At 37.0% G+C, this 23240-nt stretch overlaps 1 protein-coding gene across 1 annotated transcript in view; it reads right to left on the bottom strand.

The window, feature by feature from the left end:
• The window catches only part of Rfx6 (regulatory factor X6), a 53231-nt gene that overhangs the window by 25467 nt on the left and 4524 nt on the right, over positions 1-23240 (bottom strand). The window contains exons 4-6 of the mRNA XM_005363611.3: positions 21795-21856; positions 11467-11544; positions 10202-10229 (exon numbers count right to left, since the gene is read on the bottom strand). Of these exons, the coding sequence (XP_005363668.1) occupies positions 10202-10229; positions 11467-11544; positions 21795-21856 (168 nt within the window). The remainder of the gene's footprint in view (positions 1-10201; positions 10230-11466; positions 11545-21794; positions 21857-23240) is intronic.

Raw genomic sequence — 23240 nt, 5'->3', positions numbered from 1 at the left:
CTTGAGTCTTTAAACATCAAACACATGAAAAATCACTAGTTTCAAATGGAAAGATTTTATATAAACTTTAAATCAATATTAGATTAACATGAAAATCAATTTTCCTAATTGTTATAAATTTTAGCCATATCATCTATGAATACAAATTTAAGAGTAGTCAAGAACTATTACAGAAATAATCCTCATCTGCTGATATAATTGCAAGTTGATGTCAACCCACTCCATTTAATTAGTCTTCATGATTTAAGATCTATTTCAAATACCTTCTAGCTTTGGGTTTGCCATATATGACCATTGTCAGTGTACCCCCAAAGATGGGTACTGTAGGCCAAAAAGAAAAAAAATGCCAACTGTATGAAAATGAAGAATTTTGTTTTGTTTTTGTTGTTTGTATATTTTTTATTGTTTGTTTTTGAGGCAGGGTTTCTATGTGTAACAGCCCCAATTGTCCTGAAACTCACTTTGTAGACGAAACTGGCCTCAAACTCATAGAGATCCATCTACCTCTGCCTCCTGAGTGCTGGGACAAAAGGCATGCAGCACCATGCCTGGAAAGAATTTCATTTTTAATGAAAGGCCAAGTTATAATCTCATTTAAAACCTGAAACATCAAAACTTCTAGGAGGAAAAAAACGCAACCTAGGTAGTATTCTTTCTGATGTAGGTGTAGGAAAGGGCTTTCTGCATAGGACTCCATGTGTCCAGGAATTAAGATCTACAATTCATACATGGGACCTTATAAGTCTAAAACCCTAAACAGCTAAAGCAGCAACCAACTAAGTAAAAAGGGAGCCCACAGACTGGGTAAGGTCTTTGCCATCTATACGCCTGACAGAGGAGATAGATGCAGAATCTATAAAGAGCTCAAAAAACAGTTAAAAACTATGAACTAATTAAAAATGGACTTTAGTTTTGAATAGAGTTCACAATAGAAGAAATAAAAATAGGTAAGCAATATTTCAAAAATGTTAATTTTCTCTAGCATTGATGGAAATGAAAAAACAAAGCAACTATGAAATTTTATCTCACCTGAGCTGGGACAGTAAAGATCAACAAAACAGCTGACAACAAATTCTGGCGAGCAGGTAGGGGAAGGGAATGCTCACTCATTCTTGGTGGGATGGCAAACTGGTTCAGCTACTATCGAAATCATCATGGAAAAAATCTCAAAAAACTAAAAGTGTATCTACTATATAACTCAGCCATTTCTCTCTTTGGAATATGGCCAAATGACAAGACATCCTACTTGACAAATACTGGCTCAGCTGTGTTTATCGCTCTATTGACAAAAGCTAAGAAGTGGAAATAACCTAAATGTTCTATGACTGCTGAATTTATGATGAAAATGTGGCATATATACACTGTGGAATGCTATTCAGTACAAAGAAAACCTAAAATCACAACCTTTGCAGGTAAATGGGTGGAACAAGAAAGTATCATAATAAGTTAACCCAGACCCAGAGAGACAGATACTTGCATATTCTCTCTTATGCATAGTTCCTAGCTCTAAAGGTTTAGATGTGAGTATATAACCTAGAGTAACCACAGAAACTAGGAAAGTAGAGAAGGACCAAGTAGAAGGAGGTGGGAGAAGGTACTCTAGAGACAGGACTAGCAGAGCCAAGTGCTATGAAAGGGGAAATGAAAAAAATCAGGGTAGAAGCTTTTAACCGCGGAGGGCAGTAAGAATGAGAGGGGGAGCGGGGGGTAAATAATACTAAGGAAGTTTGGAAAAGCCATAGTCATCATTTTATGATGACCTAAAATTATATATAATGTATACAAGTTATGTATATATGTGCATATATCTGTATAGCACATATATATGAATGAATGAAGTTTGAAGTTATCTCATTTGGGGAGATAATGACCCCTCAAAAGCCATACACTAGTTAACAAAACCCTCAGTACCAGGCTTGAAAAATCTTCCAAGTTGTTGGTCAGGGGCTGTCCACAAGATTCTCCTAAAACCAGTATAGGGTATCACTGTTGTCCTTAGCTTCCTCCCATAACTTGCAAGTTAGGCCTGTATTGCTGAAGACACCACACACTTCATATGCAAGACTTAGAGGAATGGAACTGGAATTACCCTCGAAGACTCCTTCCTGAGAACTAATCTCATAGTACGGGGGTGCTATTCAAACTTCCAAGGGAGGAAAACAAGTCCTACCCACCTGTGGACCTATGAACCACAATGATGACCATTGTGGGCAAGATACCCTTGACGGTGCAATAGTGGTACTCTTATCCTGGGGGCAATCAACATCTGTCTAATTAGATTTAGGGCCCATTCAGTAGGAGGGATTTCATACCTACTGCTGAAAGTCTAACCAACTACCCCTGGCTGGTGATGCCATGGAGCTTAGAAGAGAACCACTGTTGCCATTTTCCCAAACCTGCATCATTTTCAACTGCATTCTAAGTACTACACTTATCTTTATAACTGCAGATAAGTGTAGCTTTCCCCCTCATCAAAGAAGCTTCCTTTTGCAGTAGGTAGAGATCATTACAAGAAGACACAACTAATTAAAATTTAGAGAAAAACTGACTGTGAAGTGCCCAGTCACAATTGATAAATCGTAACTCCTGTACTTAAGCCTCGGGAACATGAGGGAAAGGGAGTCAGACAGGTTGTAAGAGCCAGAGGACCAAGACATCTGTTGAAAGACTGTGTATTTTACATGCAACAGGAAAGATGAACTATGAATCTTTCCATAATTACAAGATTATGGTTGCCTGAACAAGATCTGTACAATGACAACACCAGGTGATATGTCAGTGTAGACAGGGACATTCTCAAAAGGTTCTACCCCTAGATAAAGAGAGCTATAGGTAATAAATGTCTTATGTGAGTCAGAGAATCAGTCTTTCTCTGGGATGAGCTTTCTAGTTAGTTATCCAAATGATCAGCCCTAAAGGAATATTAATATAAGTAACACTAAATAGACTCAGCTGGTTGTACTTATGTATTTATGAGCATGTATGTATGCAACAATAATAATTAAAGAAAATGGGGGAGAAAGGGAAGAAATAAGGGAAGGGGTGGAGAGATGGGTGGGTAGATCAGGGAGGAATCAGTGGGATCAGTGAGGTAGTGAATATGATTGAAATAGACTTTATGAATTTCTTGCAGGTTTAATAAAGTATTATTTAAAAAGCTAGAAGAAAGTAAGGCATTCTCGGAGACATGGGAAGAAAATAGTTATCAGTAGAAACATTTGCACTACTATAACTTTTGTTTGTTACCTCCACATTTTGTTTTCTATATAATTTCATAAACTAACTATTAATTTATGTTTTGGAGCACATATGTATAAAATGTAATATGTGGTATAACTGGAAAGGATGAAGATGGAGGATGTAGCAGTCATTTTTATGTGTCACTGAGATTAAGCTGGTATAAACTCAGTCTGGAGTGTTATACCTTTAGAATATTAAATATGATACAAGTGGTAACCAGAAAGTGTCAGAGAATATACACAAAAGGAGGAAAGAAGGGAATTTTACTCTAAAAATTAACTAAACACAAAAAAGGATATAGTAAATTGAAGTTCAAGTACACTACAATCTGGAACTCCCACTCCTATATATGAGCATCTGGAAATCCTCTTATTGATATTGCTTTCCATATTTAAAATAACTCATTAAATATATAATGAATAAATGCATTTTGGTGTTTCCCTATAGTGGAGTTCTTTATAATAGTACAAAACACAGGAACTGAAACTTTATATTTATCATTTGTAAACAACAAAAAATTGATAACTAAATAAAAACAAATTCACAGTACAAATGTGAAATGTATAGAAAGTAAAAATGAACAAAACATAAGCAACCTATTTGGATAGGAATGTATTCATCAGTCATAAAGCTGAGACAGAAATATAGGATTGTGTCCTAGAGATAACTAACCTTTGCTTAGTAGAGAGGAAAGAGGAGGAACGCTATACAAAGGACCTCTCTCTTTTAATCAGTGCAGTAGGTCATACATGCATATCTCTGTGCATTGGGGTGTTATAAATAGAAATTTCCTAGCAAAATTGCTTAGCATGCTAGAAAACATTACAGAGCAGAGTATACGCTTTTATCTTAATAGTTTAAAGTTTTCGTATGGGTAATACCTTTGTGTAATTGTAGCTAGCGATACAGGTAGAAGATGTGCAAGAAGCAAAGCAACCCGAAGACTTTTAAAAATACATTTCTTTGTGTATGCTAGGAATTGTGGACAAAGATGGCAAAAGTTATAAATGATACTATGCTCTTCAGAGTGTGTGGCACAAACGTAGCAAGGACTGGCTATTTTTTTGTGTTCTTATTGCTATGCTGCTGCTCCCAGAGATGCCAGGTTATGTACTACAGACTAGCCACAGAACTAGTCTGCTTTCATTCTTTGGGTTTCTCTTTTCTTGCGTTTTGTTTGATTTTCTTCTTTCTCAGGTGGTGACTTCAATATTTTGGGTAAACTATTAATCTTATTTCTAGGAACAAAAAAGAAGGACCCTATAGAAAAGAGACAAAAGTGATTATAAGGTAAGAGTGTCTGACTTGTAAGGAGCACAAAGAGAGGGGCTAAGTGGCCCAGTGTGCCTACGTGATGACAAAGGAGGACGTGATAACAGTCTGCAAATATTTGAAAAGCATATCCCAAGGAGGGAGCGCTTGAGATTGGTCTTGATACAACATTGCTCAGCTGCCCATGAACAGTTAGTGTGAAGGAGAAACAAGCCGGCTATTACAGAATTTTCTTCACTTTATAAAAATAGAGATAAATAATTTGCGAGAAAGAGATTATTCTCTAAGGAATGGTGGTAACTTTGATATTTCTAGATGTCTGAGACAAAATTTACCCCAAACCAGAAAAGCCACAAGGAAAGGAACCCACCCTACTATCATGGCTTTAGTTTTTTTGACTAAGATGCCAAAAATACTCATTGGAGAAAGGCCAGAATCTTTAAGAAATGGTGCTAGGAAAACTAATTATCTACATCGTGAAGAATGAAGCAAGTTCCTATCTCTCTTTTATCCTGCTAGAGAAAAAAATCCAGGAAAACCCTTGAAGAGAATGAAGAAGTTTCTAAGTAGGGATCTAGTTGTTTGTGAAATAAGGCTAATGGCTAATAAATGGGACCCTATGAAATTCAAAAGGCTCCAAACAGCAAAACAATCAGTTAAATGAGTCAGAGACAACCTGTAGAATGAGAGAAATCCTCTCCAGGTATACATCTGACAGAAAAATAGTATCTGCAATATACAAGGAACTTCCAAAACTAATCAAGAAAACAACCCAATTGAGATATAGAATAAGAAAATGAAGAGTGTTTCCCAAAGAAGAAACATGAACTTTACAGCTGAGATGACTTGGTGGTCAAAGGGGCTTGCTGTGCAGGCGTGAGGGGTTGAACCCTCATGAGTCACCTGCAGTCTCAGAGAGATAGCATGTGTCTATAACCTGACACTCCCGAGGCAAGAAGAGAGCTGGAGAAAGGCGGATCCCTGGTCCACTCTGGCCGGTTGACCTCTTAGACACAGCAGCAAAGAGCAAAGACATCCTGTTCCAAAGTGGAAGGTGAGAACTGACACCCACTGTTTCCTCTGACCTCCATAAGCACACTGTGGCATGTGTGTGTCCTCGCTCTCACACACAATTCCACACACACAGCACATGACACAGCTGACACACTGAGATTCCATCTCAACCAGTCATCATGGTTGGCCTCAAGAAAATAAATGTCAACAAACGCTGGTGAGTGGATTGGGAAGGGAAAGCTTATTTACTGCTAATGGGTGTGGAGACTGGGCAGCCTCTGTCAGTATGGAAATTTTTCAAAACAAACCAAATATAAATCTGTCCTAAGGCTCAGCAGTACCACTCCTATGTATCTGCTCAAAGGGTCCTGTATCTTATGACAGAGAAATATGCACATCCAAGATACTCAAGTTATAGCAGCAAGAAAAGGAAAACCAGTGTAGATATACACCAACTAGAATGAGTGATATATATACATATATATATTCTACTATATAGACCATGTATATAGTAGAAATGTATCCAGTTGTGCATAAAGAAAAGTGGATTTTGTGGTATCAAAATGGAACTAGAAAATATATTAAGTTAGGTAACCTGAGCTCAGACACACAAAGATCACATGTTTTCTTTCCTATGCCAATGCTAGTTTGTAAATTTTCTAAATGTGTGCTTGTATGTAAAGAAAAAAAGAGACCATTAGAGTTCTTGGAAAGAAGAGGTTTGGGGGAGGTTGTAGAGGGTAGTAAGCACAGGGGATATGAAAACAGTAGGGGAATACTGGGAGGGACAGGCTGGAAGTGAGAAAACAGGGCAGTGACAAGTGAAAGGAAGGGGTGAGGAGAGGGTCAATCAAAACTACGTCCGTATTTTAAAACCATAAGGTAATCTGCTACTTTAGGAGTTAAACAAAAGCTAAAGTTTTAAGAAAGACTTTGACCAGAGGTATTTTGCACGGATAGATACAGCTACTCTCAGGAACAATAGGATTATTCAGTTAATATACCAGTGCCTGGAGTAGGTAACCAATGAGCTGTTCATCCACGACACTCTCGAACTCTCAGTGAGTATGATTGCTTATGGAAGACCCGTACAATATTGGGCCCATCGGTATTCATCAAGGAGTTGAGAGGAACTCAAAAGGTCTTGTCCTTTACTGGAATATTTGTAGGAAGTATATAGTTGGTGTCATGTAAGACTGCATTTTTCTAAGACTAGAGCTATAGGTAATTAGTGGTTTCTAGGAATAGATGAGATATTTCCTTCCATAGTAAGCCACTAATAAGGTCAGCACCTGTAAATAACTCTCGTCCAACCTTCTTCAATCAACTCAAACTAAATTCACTGAGTCACCAAAAGGCAAAACCCAAAAAACATAAAAGTGTAAGCTGAGCTAGATGGAAAGGTTAAAGGGATTGTCTTGTGTGATAAGGAGATGAGAGAGTAAATAAACAGTCATTTTATTCACTCTGTTGAGTAAGAATTCCTATTTGTACAAAAGATAACCTTAAACTAGAGGGAAAATGGTAACACATTCTATTAAAAGCACTAAAAACAATATTACTTGAAAAAAAAACAAGAAGTCAAACATCAATAAAACTGGTATCTTGTGGAAACCAACTTGGCCAAAAACCTTTGACCTAATCTGTCCTGAGTGCAAAATATGCTAGGGAAATGATGGCATAGAACTTATGGGAGTAGTCAACCAACATCTGATTTAACTTAAGGCCCGCTTCACCAGAAGGAATGTTTGCCTGGCACTGTTTGGGTAGCCAAGAACCGGAGACTAGATGGTCCGATGACCTAGGGTAAAACCAAACACTACTGATCTTTAAAAAAAGATCCATAAAATGACTCCTTATGGTTTTCTGTAGATCAGTGCCTTGTCCAGTCACCACCAGAACACTTGCTCAGGCAACATATGGGAACAGATGCAGAGACCCACAACCAAGCATTACAGGAAAAGAAAGAGTCTAAATGGGAGGTCCCTGCCAAATCCCTTGCCTTGGAGCTTAGGGAATCCTATCCAAGAGTATGTGGAGCGATTATAAAAGCCAGAGTAGGTAAAGGACATCAGCAGAGCAAGGCCCTCTGAATCAACTAAGCAAGGTGCATATGATCTCACAGAGACTGAAGTGCCGAACACAGTGCATACGCATACATGAGTATACACCAGGAACTCTATATAATATAGGTATCAGCTTAGTATTTTTATAAGAGTTCTCACTCTTGACTGTGAGAACAAGTGGGTCTCTGACTCTTGTGCCCACCCTTGGGACTTTTTCCCTCCTTTTAGGATGCTGTATCCAAATTTGATATGGTATTTATAGCTACATATTATATTTTATTTTACCATGTTGGTGGTTATCTCTTAGAAGACTGTTCTTTTCTAATGAGAGACAATAGAATAAATTTGGAGGTGCGGGAAGAAGGGAGGAACTGTGAGGAGCCGGGGGAAGGAAAATTATAATCAGGATATATCGTATGAGAAAAGAATCTATTTCCTTTTCTTTTTCTTATTTTTTATTAAATTTGTATTTTAAAACAATCTTTTCTCATGTTACATACCAATCCCAGTTCCCACTCCATCCCCTCCTTCTGCTCCCTCCACCTCCCCCCTACCCTAGGGCCCCCTCCACTCCTCAAACTTCTTTCTTCCCATGTTGCTTTATATCATGTGACCTGAGAGAGAGACACTAACTAAGAGAAGCTGCCTCAGCTTGCTGTCACAGAGTGTGCATCCACCCTCTGAATTTGCCTTTCCTCTTTCCAGTTTGAAGGGGAAATGTGCACCTTCATTCTCAAGTCTTAGTTGGGATGGTGAGTATATGGGATTTTATTATTTATTCTTCATTAGCTTTGCCCAAGCTTTAAATATTTCAAAAATATAAAAGCAAACAAAAGTTGGCCACAGCAGAAGCTAAACAACAATTAAAACAAAACAAAACAAAGAGGGAGGGCTGTAAGCACAGTTACTTTGTGATCTTATGAATTTTGACTATCTTAAAATGTTAATTCATAAATACAGGTCTTAAATTCTACATGAATATCCACATGCTACCTTGTTCCCTAGAGATTATAGCACCATGAATATGTGAATTAATTACTTTGACCATGGGTTTAAAATGCAGAGCCCTCTTCCAATTGTTTTAAAGCCCATGTGTCTCTCAGACCAACTTGCTCTGGCTGTAAATCAACAGTATTGGCAGCTACTCAAGCTATCTCAGCGTTATTAGTGTTCAAATAACCTGAACTATACATAGATTTGCACTGATTGTTTCTTGTCCTTAGCAAACAGGGATTGTTGATTACCTTAAGCACAAAATAACTTTAAAATTTCAATTTTGTTGAGCAAATATCATTTAGAAATTGCTTTAGGTGGGTAGGGGTGCAGCTTAGAAACTGTCTGACAGATGCAAAGCCTTAACTTGGTCCTCTACCTGCAACAAATTACTTAGTTTTGAGCCTTTAAAAATCTCTTTTGTGTGTCGATTTGAATCATCTTTTCAAAGATGCTTTACTATTGTTCCAGGTGCCTGTAGAAAACACACAATCCGTATGATATGCCTTTATTACTACATCTGCATTAGTAATGTAGTCACCGCAGGAGGAAAAGGTAGATCTGGGAAGCAGTTTCCTTTTCCTCTGTGAGCTAAGATGTGCTGTACATGTGGCAGATCACTGGATAGATCAGTGCTGCTACCTCATTGGATGGGAAGAACACCTGAGTAAAATTGCTTAAAACCCCTAGTAAAATCACTTAAAATCCCTATTGGCCTAGTCTTCAATGAACCTAAGTCAATATTTTTGCAGTTTCATAATTGTTTATTTAATGAAAAGCTATTATTTCCTTGATAAAACAGCAACCTGTAGTTTATTATGTAATTAACCATTAACTGTTTTAAAAGTACTGCAAAGAAGCTGGTCATTTCAGAAGGTTGAGGGCTTTTATTATTTTTTAAGATAATGTGCTTGCATTATTTCATCAAACTAATGGAGTTACGCTTTACCTTTAGTTAGGATTTACCACACAACACACTGTCCCGTGCATTTAGTTCTGTGGCACCTTGTTTTAATGATTAGTTAAACTGGAGATAATGAAGGTCTTATCATGTGCCTAATTAGCCATGCAGTCCCTAATGGTAGCCTAACTCATTTAGATAAAGTCAGTTTGCTGATCTGTTCTTTAAGGAGAAGTTGGAGAGGAAGCCAAGGAGAAAAGATCACTTACAGTGTGTGTATTGAGTGCATGCATATGTGGCTCTGAGACAGTACATGCGTGAGTGTGTGTGTGTGTGTGTGTGTGTGTGTGTGTGTGTACAAAGTAGCAGTACAGTGTAGCACTGTGGCTTCTTGACAACTGTTAATACCAATTCTTTCTGTATTCACTACTAGAGTGCTTCTAATTGTTGAAGCAGAAGTTCTTAGGTCAATGCCAGTCTACGTCTCAATTTTCTAAGTATGTGGTATTAGATCACCAAAAATGATCTCTTCCAAGTGAACTGGAAGCTGTTAAGCAGGTCTATGCAAACATTTTCACTCAAGGTTTGACTTAACTGTATTTGGAGACCTTGGTTTTTAGAGCTCCCAATGAATAACATTTGTTTGTATGTTTAAGGAACAAAACCCTCTGAGCTAAAAACACATATGTGAAACAGAGATAAAAAGCATTCTTACCTCGTTCTTCAGTTTGCTCCCGGAAAACCTTAAAAATCATATGAGTTCCATTAGTTTGAAAGAAATTATAATTATAGCATCCAAGAAAACAAAGAGGACATGAAAGTAATCTGTTCATAACATCATTACTGCTCAAACATCTAAGAAAATGTGCTTTGTGGGGGAAATTAAAATAAAGGGTATCTCGGGAAGTCGGGTAAGATTTGAGGTAAAGAAAGATACTTTGTACTAAAAGTTTGCATGTGTCCTAGCCTGTGTTTACATTTTATTGTGAATTTTCACTAGTAACCTGCTTCTGTAACATCCAAATTAATTTTAGCATAACTCAAGTGATGTATTTTTCCCTAAGATGAATTCTTCTTTTAAGAGCTACAAGTAATTCGCAATAACCACACCAGGAGGAAACCCAGGAGCAGTTTAATTACTCTCTTCCACCATTCTTCTAAACTTTATGTACCCAGAGGTCTTATTGACTATAACCTCACATATTAATATCCTGCTCCTGATAGTCACTGGCAGCTTAAAACAGTGGAATCTTTAGAGTAACATGGATTTTTATCACAGAGACTCAAATGGGACAATTGTATCTTACTGTCATACTAAGTAAGATGGTACTCAAAGATTACGTGGTTAGTAATTATCATAGCAACCTCTTGTGTTGGTAAGGTATTATTCAGATGCACAAAATTTCAAATCAACTGTCTCTTCAAAATTCTTACATTTTAAACTTTACTTTTTACTGAATTCAGCCTGAAAATAGATCCAATCTTATGAAGAGAGGAGAATATTTAGAAGATATTTATATTACATGTATTGGTGGTTTTGGCTGCATGAATGTCTGTGCACCATGTATGTGCTGTGCCCATGGAGGCCAGAGATGCACTAGGAGCCCTGGACTGGGGTTTTGAATAGTTGTTAGTTGGAAGATGTGGGCCTGCTGCAAGAACAAGTGACAACTCTTAACCCTTAAGCCATCTCCCCAGTCCCTGAGGAAGAGCAAATATAAAGGCAATTCTGTTTCCTTGAATTCTCCTCCTCATCTTTTGGGGGCACTTAGTTCACTGTTACTTTCTCATTAACCATTAAAATTATATAATTTACCAAGTGGTATAGACCATATCACAACAATATTCTCACAAAGCTGATGTTTGATGATCAGAAGAAAAAATTCATAATAAGCAAAGTTACAAAGTCATCTTATTGAATAGACATCGTACATATTTAAAGAAGTGCAGAGATGCATCTTGAATATGACATCACTCTACCTTGTCAGGCCCTTTCCAGAATAAACGGAGTGGTAGTATGCACTGCTCTCTTTGATGCCAATCCCATAGTAATGATACCTACAGCAAGACAGGAGCCATTTCTGCGTTAGTGAAGGAGAAAGGAGAAGCAGGACTAACTGAGCCAACCCAGTAAGGACTGCCACCCACGAAAGACACTCCCTGGGCAGTACCACTGCCTACCTTTCCTCCATGTTTTCCCATCCCCACCCATCTAAGGTCAGGAAGTGGATGAAACTAAAGGATGAGGACATTTCCCCTGGATTCCAGACTAACTGTATTTTAAAATGCTACTTTCGGCATTGCCATATAAGTTTAAAGTGGATAGAGCAATGACAGATGTGTACTTCAAGCAATTCTTCTGACAACAGGAATTTAAAAAAAAAAAAGAACTTGGTGTAGTAGCTCCATACATAAACATTTCCATGGCCCAGAACAGAAGTACATATAGAATACCAAACTACTTAAAAATATAAATCAATTAAATGAACAGCTATATAAGATATTACTGTGCTATTATACTTATACTGCACACTCATAATGACCTAAAAAAAACAGACTTGACTTTAGGATTCTTAGACTCTAGGCTTGATAGTGTGGGGGAAGGGCACACCCTGACACCACTTATCAGCTCTTGCTTTGCTCACTTGTGGGGAGGAGTACTGCACACCCCAGATCTTTCCAGCACTCACAAGTTTCCCACAGCCACTCTTTAAGGTCATGTACACATAAGTAGGACAAGGTGACCTCCTGTGAATGGATTGGGAGCAGGTCTCCAGGGCTCAAGGAAACAAAGCTGTTTAGATGAGAAGTGTCAGGGCTTCCAAGGCCCCAGGGAAGAGATGCAGTCAGGACGGAGGCATTCATTCTGAATATGGAATTCCTGATGCTCTAGGAAAGCAAGCAGCTGAAGGTCACTGGGATCAGAGCCTCCAAACACAAGACCCATAGCAGTGAAGCGGTTTCTATTGACTCAAGGTTACTTGAGTTAGATAGTAGTTTAAAATCTAATGTGTCTCTATATATACACATCTGTACATTAAAATGATGTTATAGACGAGAAACAGGTAGACTGATATTTTGTAAGTGTGGAAGATTTAAAGTCTGTTTGGGATAGAAAAACTGTAATCTGTTAACCTGAACAGAAGACTCCCATAACTATTCCACTTTTATAGACTGTTAAAAGCTATATTTTGTGATATGACACAAGAGGATCCCTATGGTATATTAAAACAAACAGAGAGATGGAAAAATAATAAGTCTATGAAATCTCAAAAATGTTAACTGATTTTATGGTAAAAGAAGCTTAATTAATAAAGACCTGATCAAAGAAAATACAGTAACAGAAATCATTAAACAGTGAATAATAAATAATAATGACAGCAGTACCTAAACTATTCATAAACTGTCAGATTTATATGAGTTTGGTCAGAGGAATTAGGACTATGATCTTATGGGTTTGAAATAAGTATTGTTATTTCCATTTTAAAACTTTAGAACTAAAACACTTGTATACTGTCACTGCATTTGAAGAAATAAACTAGTGGCAAACAAAGACAAGAGAGTCTTTTCAAATGGAAAAATATCATAACTTCGTGTTCTTTGGCAAAGTTTACTATTTGTTCTCTAGAATTTACAATTTAAACTGTACTTAAGTCACTTGCTAAAGCAATATATGCTAAGTATGACTTCAAACGCTGATTAACTAATGAGAACTCTTATCTTCTTGTTTCACATCTCCAACCCCAGTTTCAACCTATAATAAAATAATTTTATCCCAAAGTAAAGTGGGTTTGCCATACAGTCTATAAAGAACTACATGGCCTTCACAAGTGGCAGACAACCAGATAAGTCAAAGAGGTAGCCATGAGTTCAATAAACATTAGAGTGTGTCTATCATGTCTGACCATTGTGATAGTTGTCAGAATAATGATGAACAAAACAGACATAGAAAGTAAGACCAGCTGTTCATCCCAGTCCATGGCCTCTTGAGCTAGACGCCTGCTGGTCCTGCTCTGGTGAGCACAATGATCAGCACAGAAGCAAGTACATTTCCAGGTTCTAAAATTACCTGCAGTTGGATTTGTTTTAAATTGCAACATCCTTCAAGATCTTGGCTAGTGTGGATGTGTATTCTTTTTCTTCATGACATTATGATTGTTTCGTGTGCACTTACCACTTCCTTATTTTTAGAAAAATGATTTTGTTGGCTACTTTTTTTACTTATCCAATCATTAGAATAATAAAGTTCACAAATAGAAGATTCATTTCTACTTGAATTCAACGTCAGGATTTTGTGCATTTTATTCTATAAAGAACCGTAACTGACATATCAACACAGACACGAAAGAACTGACTTGGTCAGTGCCTTCACCTCCACAGTGGAGAAGTAGCAGCTTTTCTCATTAGTAATGTCTCCTTGTTTAGGATCGATGAGATGACCAAACTTATGCTATCTATGCTGTCTTATGAGCATGCCTGGAGATAGGAAACTATTGAAAGAGAATCTTCTTTTCTTCAAATGTATTCTGTGTTCTGTGTGCTAGAGGAAGATCTCTGTCCTGGAGGAGTTAACAGTCTTGGAGAAAAAAAAACATGCAAAGAAAGGGGTTCAAATTAACACACGCTACAGTTGAAGTGGGTGCGAGCAAAAGATAATAGAAGTTGCTTCCACTTATTGCGTTCCTACTAGTGCAAAGAACTTTGTACATACATGATTCCAAATGTGTTCTATAAGGAAAATACTACCCCAACTTCATAACAAAGTTTGTAAAAATAAGTAATTTATGTTAAATTTTATTAATTATCTTTTTGTGTATGTGGGCACATGATGTGCAAGTGTGTGTGTCATGTGGTATGACTGTGAGTGCCTGTGTGTGGAGATCGGAAGGACAGCTGCCAGGAGTCAGTTCTCTTCTTCCACCTTAATTTCTAGAGAAAGCTCTCAATTGTCAGGCTTGCATGACAAATTCTTTCATCCCATGAACCATCTTACCAACCCTGTGGTTCATTTAAAGGTTATTTAATAGCCTTATGGGTTTGAAGGCAAAATTCAAAACCACAGTTTCAGAGAGCTTCACTCCTGAAATGTAGAAGATAGAATTGGTTTTGGATCCCAAGCTTACTCACAATTAGAAATTCTTAAGTCAAATATAGTTTGAATATGTGTGCACTCGCGAACACTCTAGGAGTCATTCTGAGTTAGAGTACCACAAATCACAGAAAGAATCTCTAAGACCTGCAACATTGATTGGGATGGTTTATATTTGACCTTCCATGTGTAAACAAAGCCTTCTAGATTGCAAGCTTCCTGTAACGGGAAGTCAATAAACATGCTGAATAAATGAATGAATATATGGAAAAAATTTAAAGGTAACAACGTACCATAGAGAAACTATAAAAAAAATGACTGGCCAGTTAAGGTCAAGCGTATACAGTCATGTACCTGTTATCAGCATAATTGAAACTTTGGTAGAGATCAACATATTTTATCTCCTGTGATATAAGAATATTTGATTACTCCTTTCAGCCAGTCATGAGCATGTTGTAAACTTATCCATTTCTGTCTGGATTACTTGCTCTCCATAAAGAGCTTGTGCTGGCTCCTGCCTTTGCTTTGTTGAATTTTTCACTGGGAATGCCTTCCTTCCTGGGACAGGATCTCTTTAGGTCAACTTTGAGGCATACTGTTATCGTGTGGAACTGCCTAGTTCTGAAGAAAAACTAATCTCTCTGTCCACTGAATTCCACTCTTGGCTATTTATCCCATTGTGGCCTTATCCCTGTAATCATTAGTATCTCCGTCCATGGCTTAAGCACTAAGATTTGAGGAAATCCTCAAACATTTATAAATCACTGTGTTCTAGAGATTTGAAAACCAATAAAACATAAACTTTCTTAAGGCCAATAGTTTTTTTTGTTTGTTTGTTTGTTTTTTGTAAGCAGCTGTCACTGTGAATTTCCATGTTACCAATAAACCACTTGAACAAAACAAAAGTTGTATGTTTAAATACTGTGTAGGGCAGACGTGAGGGTAGTATGTTTAGATAGGAAGCTGCTGGCGACACATTTCTCAGAGTTTTATGCTGTCCACTGCTGGGCTTCATACCTAGCTTCTTCAGGAGCAAATAGAACAATTGTCTTCCCTTAAGCTTTCTTTTGGTCTAGCAAAGCACCTGTTATCGTCTTACTGATGATTTAGTGTCTTTCAGAAAAGAGAAGAGATAGTGCATGAGCTCCCCTACCTCCCTAGAGTTAAATATAAACCCCGTAAACCCGGGAGGAGTGGGTTCATGCAGGGCACGCACGGATCCTGCATCTCCGCTGGAGCCTTTTATAACACTGTTTTGTCATTACTAGGTTCTGCTAAAATAAATCTTGCTAGGAAATGTTTCCAGGAATATTACAACAGAAGAACATATGCTAATACGTGATAAGTAAAAGTGAGACCTGCTTGACTGTTTTGATCTATGTATCTCTACCTGCTGCTTGTTTAATGGGCCATTCTAACAGTGCACGGTCCTTTATCACTACATAAGTACATCCATTTCACTAAGGGAAAAATGTTACAAATACCACTAAAATTCTGAGTATAATTAGCTATGTTCTCTAGGGGAAAAAAAGCTTATCCCCAAATGAGTCTTTCCGATTTTCTAACACACTTCGGTTCCCTCATTAGCACCAACTGTCCTCTGACATGTGCCTTATGTCAAGCGACTGATCTCGTTTTCAAGTTATGAACACACAGGAATGATTAATTCTTGGGCTCATAATTTAACTATAGCAGCTTCTCAGTACACTAAGTGGAACCATTGCATTTCTCTTTCACAGCTAGCACGCTCACGTTGTCTCTAGCGCGTCCCTTCATTGGCTGAGCGGCATATACCTACGCTTCCATTGCTTCTTTTTCTCATCATTTCTCACATAGAATTCCCGAAACATATGTTCTGAGCGAGCTAGCCGCCCTGATGTTAGCTGTTTACACTACACAAATGATAACTGATAAGGAAATGATGCAGCTAAGCTGCTCAGGGACTTGCAATAACTTGCTGTGATAAGAGCAGCTGTCATATCAGTTTTATTAACCCACTAAATCACCACTAATAAATAAGATAATAGCTCTTGCCCATCATGTCTGAAAACCAAGATTTGGTTGATCAAAGTCTACCAGAAATTAAAATGTAACTGACTCAAACAGTCCACCATGTGTGTGGTATCTATAAATGAGCTCACCTAGACCCCCTCCCCCTTACTTTGTTAGGTTATTTTGGGCAAAGACAAAAACAGGCTTGTTTTGTTCACTTTGTATCCCCAGAGGCTAACTACCACTGAGATTGCAAATATAATGCTTATTAATTAATATTAATAGTGAAAAATTTTGACAGCAGATAACCTATCTTATAATTCTTTATACCTCCAAAGCTCTTTAGAACCACACTTTGTACCTCAAGTCCAACTGAATGTATTATTCTTGAAATATTCATAATCAAAAATACACTTCAATTTGACTCTGTGGTACCTATAGAATTTCATTTTTGAAAACGTAAATTTAAAAATGTTAAAGAAAGTACTGCTTTATGTATTATTTTGGAATCAAAGGAGGAGGAGAAGAAACGTGAAGATTAAGTTGCTTTCTTTCCTGCTTTCTACTGATATGCAGAGTATGTTATTGAGACTGGGAAAATAAGACTTAAAAACCAGTAAGGAGTTCACTGGATTCAAAGAGCCTCCCACTGTCACTTTCCTACCCAGATTGGGGTTTCTTACTCCTGGTCACTGAGGCCATTGCTCCCCAACCTGTAGGTTCCACATATTGCTATGATGCAAAGAACCTTCACCCCATGAACCCCAAGTACATCTGAGGTGAGTTTCAGACACCATGGAACACTTTTCCTGCCCAGAACACAGAAGAATCCTTTAGGTCAGTCATCATCTAGCAAGAGTTCCAACTGACAATCCCAAATGAAATACTGAAACATTAGATACTCTGTGAAAATATGATAAAATTGAAATTTTACTTCTGGAAGCAATGATCATCAGAATATTGCATCAAATTAACATTTTAACAAGCCGTATGATGAAGTTAAAATGAATTTTTGAAAAGTTCGTTTCTATTTTAAAGTAATTTGACAAACACTCAACAATTATTTAGAGTACTGTATTAAATACTACAATTGCAATAAAATGACTTGAAATTCTGGAAGGAATCATGATACCCTGATTTTTCTAAATATAATTATATCATTTGTATTTCTGTTTCAGTTGTCTATATTTGTATAGACATAAGGTATTTTTATAAAATTCAAATCTATTAAATATTTAACACCTAGCAGAAATAATGATTGGAACATAATGTATTTGCATAGAGGATGCTTAGGGTTAAAATTAAGAGTCTGAGAATTCATTGGTGGCACAAATTTGCTTTCATATAAAATATATCTCTAGAATTAGTGAGATGAGTAAATTACAGAATTTATTAAAGAAAAATTTATTTATCAGAAATAAATTAGAGAAGATTAATAAAATATTTTGTCTTTGAGAAAGAATCTAATAGTAATGAATCTTAAGAACTGTTAGAGCAGTAAAGAGTTAATAAAACTTTTAGTTAAAAAGATAAAAATAGTAAAAAGTTTAATAAAGCAATCATTTTGCTAATTTGACTGATATTAGAAACAAGTGGGTTTTTGTACTTTTACTACTTAGAGCATAAACTTTAGAGAAGTTGAACCTTTGTATAAATGCCACTATTGTTAATGGGTTGTATCTTGGTGGCCTTAGGCTAGTCAATAACCTAACTACAGTTTCCTTATTTATTAAACATAATAGTTCCTATCTTGTGTTATTACTGGAAAGATTAGATCTAATGAAAATGCATATATACTTCTGTGTACAATTCAATAAACAATAACTTTTCATTGCTTTGTCAATTTTGACGCCTTCAGTCACAATTTTCTCTTATAAAAAACATCATTTCAGCCTGGTGGTGGTGGCACAAGCCTTTAATCCCAGTACTCAGGAGGCAGAGGCAGGCAGATCTCTGTGAGTTTGAGGCCAGCTTGGTCTACAAGAGCTAGTTCCAGGACAGACTCCAAAGCTACAGACAAACCCTGTCATGAACCACCCCCCAAAAAGTATCCTTATAAGATTGAAAGTATATTTGATCTTCCATTAATATTATTCATATATTATTTAATTCTCAAAGCAATGGTATAAGGTATCACACAGTCACTTTACTGATAGAGGCTGAGTGATCTGTCCAATCGTCACACAGCCATATATGAAAGCATAGATTTCACTCTGATTTACCCAACTTTAACTCATGTTCTAATTATTAGGCATGCTGTCTTAGCTGTATCTTCCAAAATAAAATCTGAAGATGTTATTAGAAACAAAATCAGGTAATGTTTCCTGGATAAGAATAATCACATCAAAGCATTACCATTTCCAAGATGTATCTTGTTATATCTTTCAACATATGTAGTTTACACAAAGGACATTGTTTCTACCTACAATATATAAATGCCTGGAAGGGTGATAGCCATGTCATAAAAAGCAAATGGTATATCAATAAGGCCAAAAATTTCAAGTTGTTAATGCCTTGAGCATGTCTATGGCTCTTAATTATCCAATAAGTTGCCAGAAGTCGCCAAATGTTGCTATATCAACGTAAGAACTAGAGTGTGGCTGTGTCACAATGGCGGGGTTAATGATTCATCCCTAATCCTAAAGGCTCCTTCTGGGATTAATTGACGTCCTCTGCAGCCTGCCCACCCATCCTCTTGGAGATCCCGTCAAGAGGATTGCTGGTGTTGCTTTGCCTCTTTGCCCCCTATCTCTCTACTGCAAACACTGTCAGATCTCAGCTCCACTTACACGAGACAGTACTTTAGAAATCATCAAACCAACCTGAGCCAAACAACATAAAACTGACTTGGCTAGGGAAAAAAAGGCTTTTTCCCCTTCTTTTACTATTGTGGTATTTTATTCTTCTTTCACAGGCCGTAGTATTTTCTAAATTAATCAAAATCAGCAAAATAAGTATTGATTTACATACATTATTGTGAAACAACAGAAAGAATTAAAAGTGGATCAGACAAAGTATCTGTTTTCAAATTATATCTTCCTATTATAATATAGGAAGGGACTAAATGTCACATTGAGATAGATACTAATGAACAGTTATGGGAATGCAAAGAGCCTATGCAAATGAATAGAATAAAAGATTATTCAGAAGAAAAGGTTCAGGAACCATTCCTTTAAGTATCTAAGATTTCAAAATACATACAAGGCTCAGGGGTGTCCTCAGAAGGGGAAGCTGCCACAGAAGAGAGACAAGACAGATGGGGTGATTTAAAGGCTACTGCGGTGGTGATCTAGTGACAACATAGAAATAGCCTGAAGACTGAGAAGTAAAGAGAAAGACAGGAAAATGGGTTGAAACTAAGTCATAATAGACTTTGAATATCGAGGTAAGAAGTTGTCTTTAAGAGTAGAAATTGTGAAGCAGTGAGATGTTTAGTTGGGAAATCTAAAACTTGCTGCCAATCCTGATGAACTGAGTTCAATCCCTAGAATGTATATGGGCGAAGAGAACTGACTCTTGAAACTTATTATCTGATGTCCACATGTGTTGTGCATAGTACATGTATGCACACACAGGAATGCAGAGAGAGAGAGAGAGAGAGAGAGAGAGAGAGAGAGAGAGAGAGAGAGAAACAGAGTGAATAGATACATGATTTTAAAGAGTTGAAATCGTGAGCCTGTGAAAGTCATTGAGCATGGAAGAGATATGATTCAGTCAGAACTTTGGAATCTCAATGTGAAAATATTGTACTTATTTTGAGAAAATTAGGAAACAGCCTACCTCAAGACCCAGCAATACCACTTTTGGATATATACCCAAAGGATGCTAGCTCAGTCATACCACAATGACATGTACTCAATTATGTTCATAACAGCATTGTTTGTCATAGCCAAAACATGGAAACAACCTAAATGCCCCTTGGCCGGAGAATGGATAAGGAAAATGTGGTACATTTACACAATGGAGTACTACACAGCAGAAAAAATAATGACATCTTGAAATTTGCAGGTAAATGGATGGATCTAGAAAACATCGTACTGAGTGAGGTAATCCAGCTCTAGAAAGACAAACATCATATGTACTCATTCCTAAGTGTATTTAGACATAGAGCAAAAGAAAAACAGCCTATAATTCATCATCCATGAGAACCTAGACAACAAAGAGGACCCTAAGAGAGTCATACATAGATCTAATGTACATGGGAAATAGAAAAAGACAAGACCTCCTGAGTAAATTGGGAGCATGGGGTCCATGGGAGAGGGTAGAAGAGGAGGGGAGAGAAACAGAGGGGAGCGGAGAAGAATATGTAGCTCAATCAAAACAAAACAAAACAAAAGATCAGACTGGACAGAATAATGCCTTAGGTGAGGAGTAACATTGAGACATTACTAAACCTGGGTAGTATGAGTGAGGGTTAACCTGACCTTCTGAGTGTGACACCAAATAGAAACATATTCTTTAAAATTCTGCATGCAAATACCCAAAGGGCTAAAATTGACAAAGGATATCTCTTTGGAACGGCAGTTGAGGGGAGAGAGTAATGTAAATCAGTATGCCATTAATCCTGAGAACAATGTAACTTTTTTAGACCAGTTAAAAAAAAAAAGAAAGATCTGATTCTGCTAGAAAATGAAAACATGGACAGAATAATCACTGTGAACATGAGCCTGTAATGGAGATCTACAGAGAAAAATATGGAAGAAAAGCCAAGGATGCCAAGAGGCAGGCTGCATACTGCTTATTGTATGTTTACATTTATGGTGATATTTGTATTTATAGGGATGAGAAAGCAGGTTATTATGAATGCTATTTGTCTTGAATAGGGAAGGTGATGATAAATGACTATAATGATCATCTGAGTGAGAAAAGGCTAGGAAAAACTTGAATATGTGGCAGGGCTCCCCTTGTCCTTTTGGGGGTGTTGTCAGCCATCCTGGTTATTAAATTTTGTCTTGTATATTCATTGTTCATGATCCTGGTGACTTCAATAATAGCTTAAAATCATGAAAACTATTCACTTAACATATTTCAGGAGAAAGCATGATAGATACTATGAGTAGTCTTCGTAAACTTTTCTTTCTAGACCTTATTCTTTTCTACATCCTTTTATTTTTCCCAGTTTATCTACTTCATCAAGAAAGAAAATACCTGATTCTAGTCACTGATAAAGACAATAGTTATAATATGTCTATAAGTATAAAGGAGAAATATATTGTCCCATTCTTACTTTGAATGTCCTCTTGTTCCAAGTCTTCGTGTTGTCAAGAGGGGAAATTTTTGGCGAATTGTCTAAAAAAGAAAGAAAAGGTTTCTAACTTGTGTAGTTCTAATGCAAGCCACTCATACCATTACTCCTACTTAAGAAAGTAAATGGCAGACTAAAAAGAACACTTAAACTACAGGAAAGTAATACATGTATGTTGGTAAGAATTGCACCAATTACCATGGAAGTGCCTACCAAGATCTATTTTTGCTTGATGTAACTACTGAAGCAAAGGTTACTTTATTTACACACACCGGAGGGCTGTTTAGATTCCTCTATGATAATTCCATTCAGAGGTTTACCCACATTAAATATCCATCACCATTCAGAAAGGCTCCTTGGATCTTAAGGGAGCTCCATGGAAAATCGAATGAGTTAATTGCTTCTAGTTTTTATCAAATGTTCAAAGTGCTCTATGATTCCTACTTAAGGACCGTTGCCGTAAGGTAGACTCAGAAAAATGATAGTGCTAACATGGACATCACAGCTTCAGAGGGTTCACTAAGCCATGAGGAGACTGATTATTATGTTATCCAATAAGCTAATCACAGGCATGGTTAGATTCTAAGTCCACGAGTACCATACTGTATATCACACTGTCTGTGTAAGAAAAACTGTTTTCAAAAATAATTGAACTACTTTTTAGCATCATTTTATTTTACATGCGTAATTATTTTATCAGTATATATGTCTGTGTATTACATTTATGCAGTGCCCACGGAGTCCAGAAGAGGCATGGGATCCCCTGGAATAGAGGTTCATCTGGAAGAGTAGCCAGTTCTCCTAACCACTGAGGATTCTCTTATGTTCCAAAATAAATTACTTCTTGAAAGTATAGAGTTGGGCCACTTTTAAAGTGGGTTTTTAAAGTGGGGGGCTAAGAATAATGATGCATGCCTATAATACCAGCACTCAACAGACTGACCAGGAGATCACAAGTTCAAGGATAACCTGAGCTAAATAATGAGTTTAAGGTCAGCCTGGGGTACATAGGAATATCCTCAAATCACTTGCCTCATCCTTCCCTGAAAACCCATGGAGCTGGACCATAACACTCACTGTTTTCTAGACAATGAGTCCTCTAGAGGCTAGGATCTGGACTTTGGAGATAAAATACTTGAGATCCAAACTTTCTACAGTTTTACTAATTGTACTAGATTATCAGAATACTTAAAAAGGTTTCAGTGATGAGTTATTTTACCAAGAAATTAATATTATTTCCTGGTCCTCAAAATGACATGAACATATATAAGTCATCTAATATCAGATTCATAGATTCCCATCCTGAAGATAGAATGTTAAATGACAGAAATTTAACCAATCCTTTTATAAAAAATACTATGTATATAGCATAAACATATTCATACTGAAACAAAGATTTAGAAAAGCTACTTAAGTAATAGAATAAAA

Source organism: Microtus ochrogaster, linkage group LG9 (assembly GCF_000317375.1).
Source record: "Microtus ochrogaster isolate Prairie Vole_2 linkage group LG9, MicOch1.0, whole genome shotgun sequence".
NCBI classification, from domain to species: Eukaryota; Metazoa; Chordata; class Mammalia; order Rodentia; family Cricetidae; genus Microtus; species Microtus ochrogaster.
This window is presented reverse-complemented; position numbering and strand designations above follow the sequence as displayed.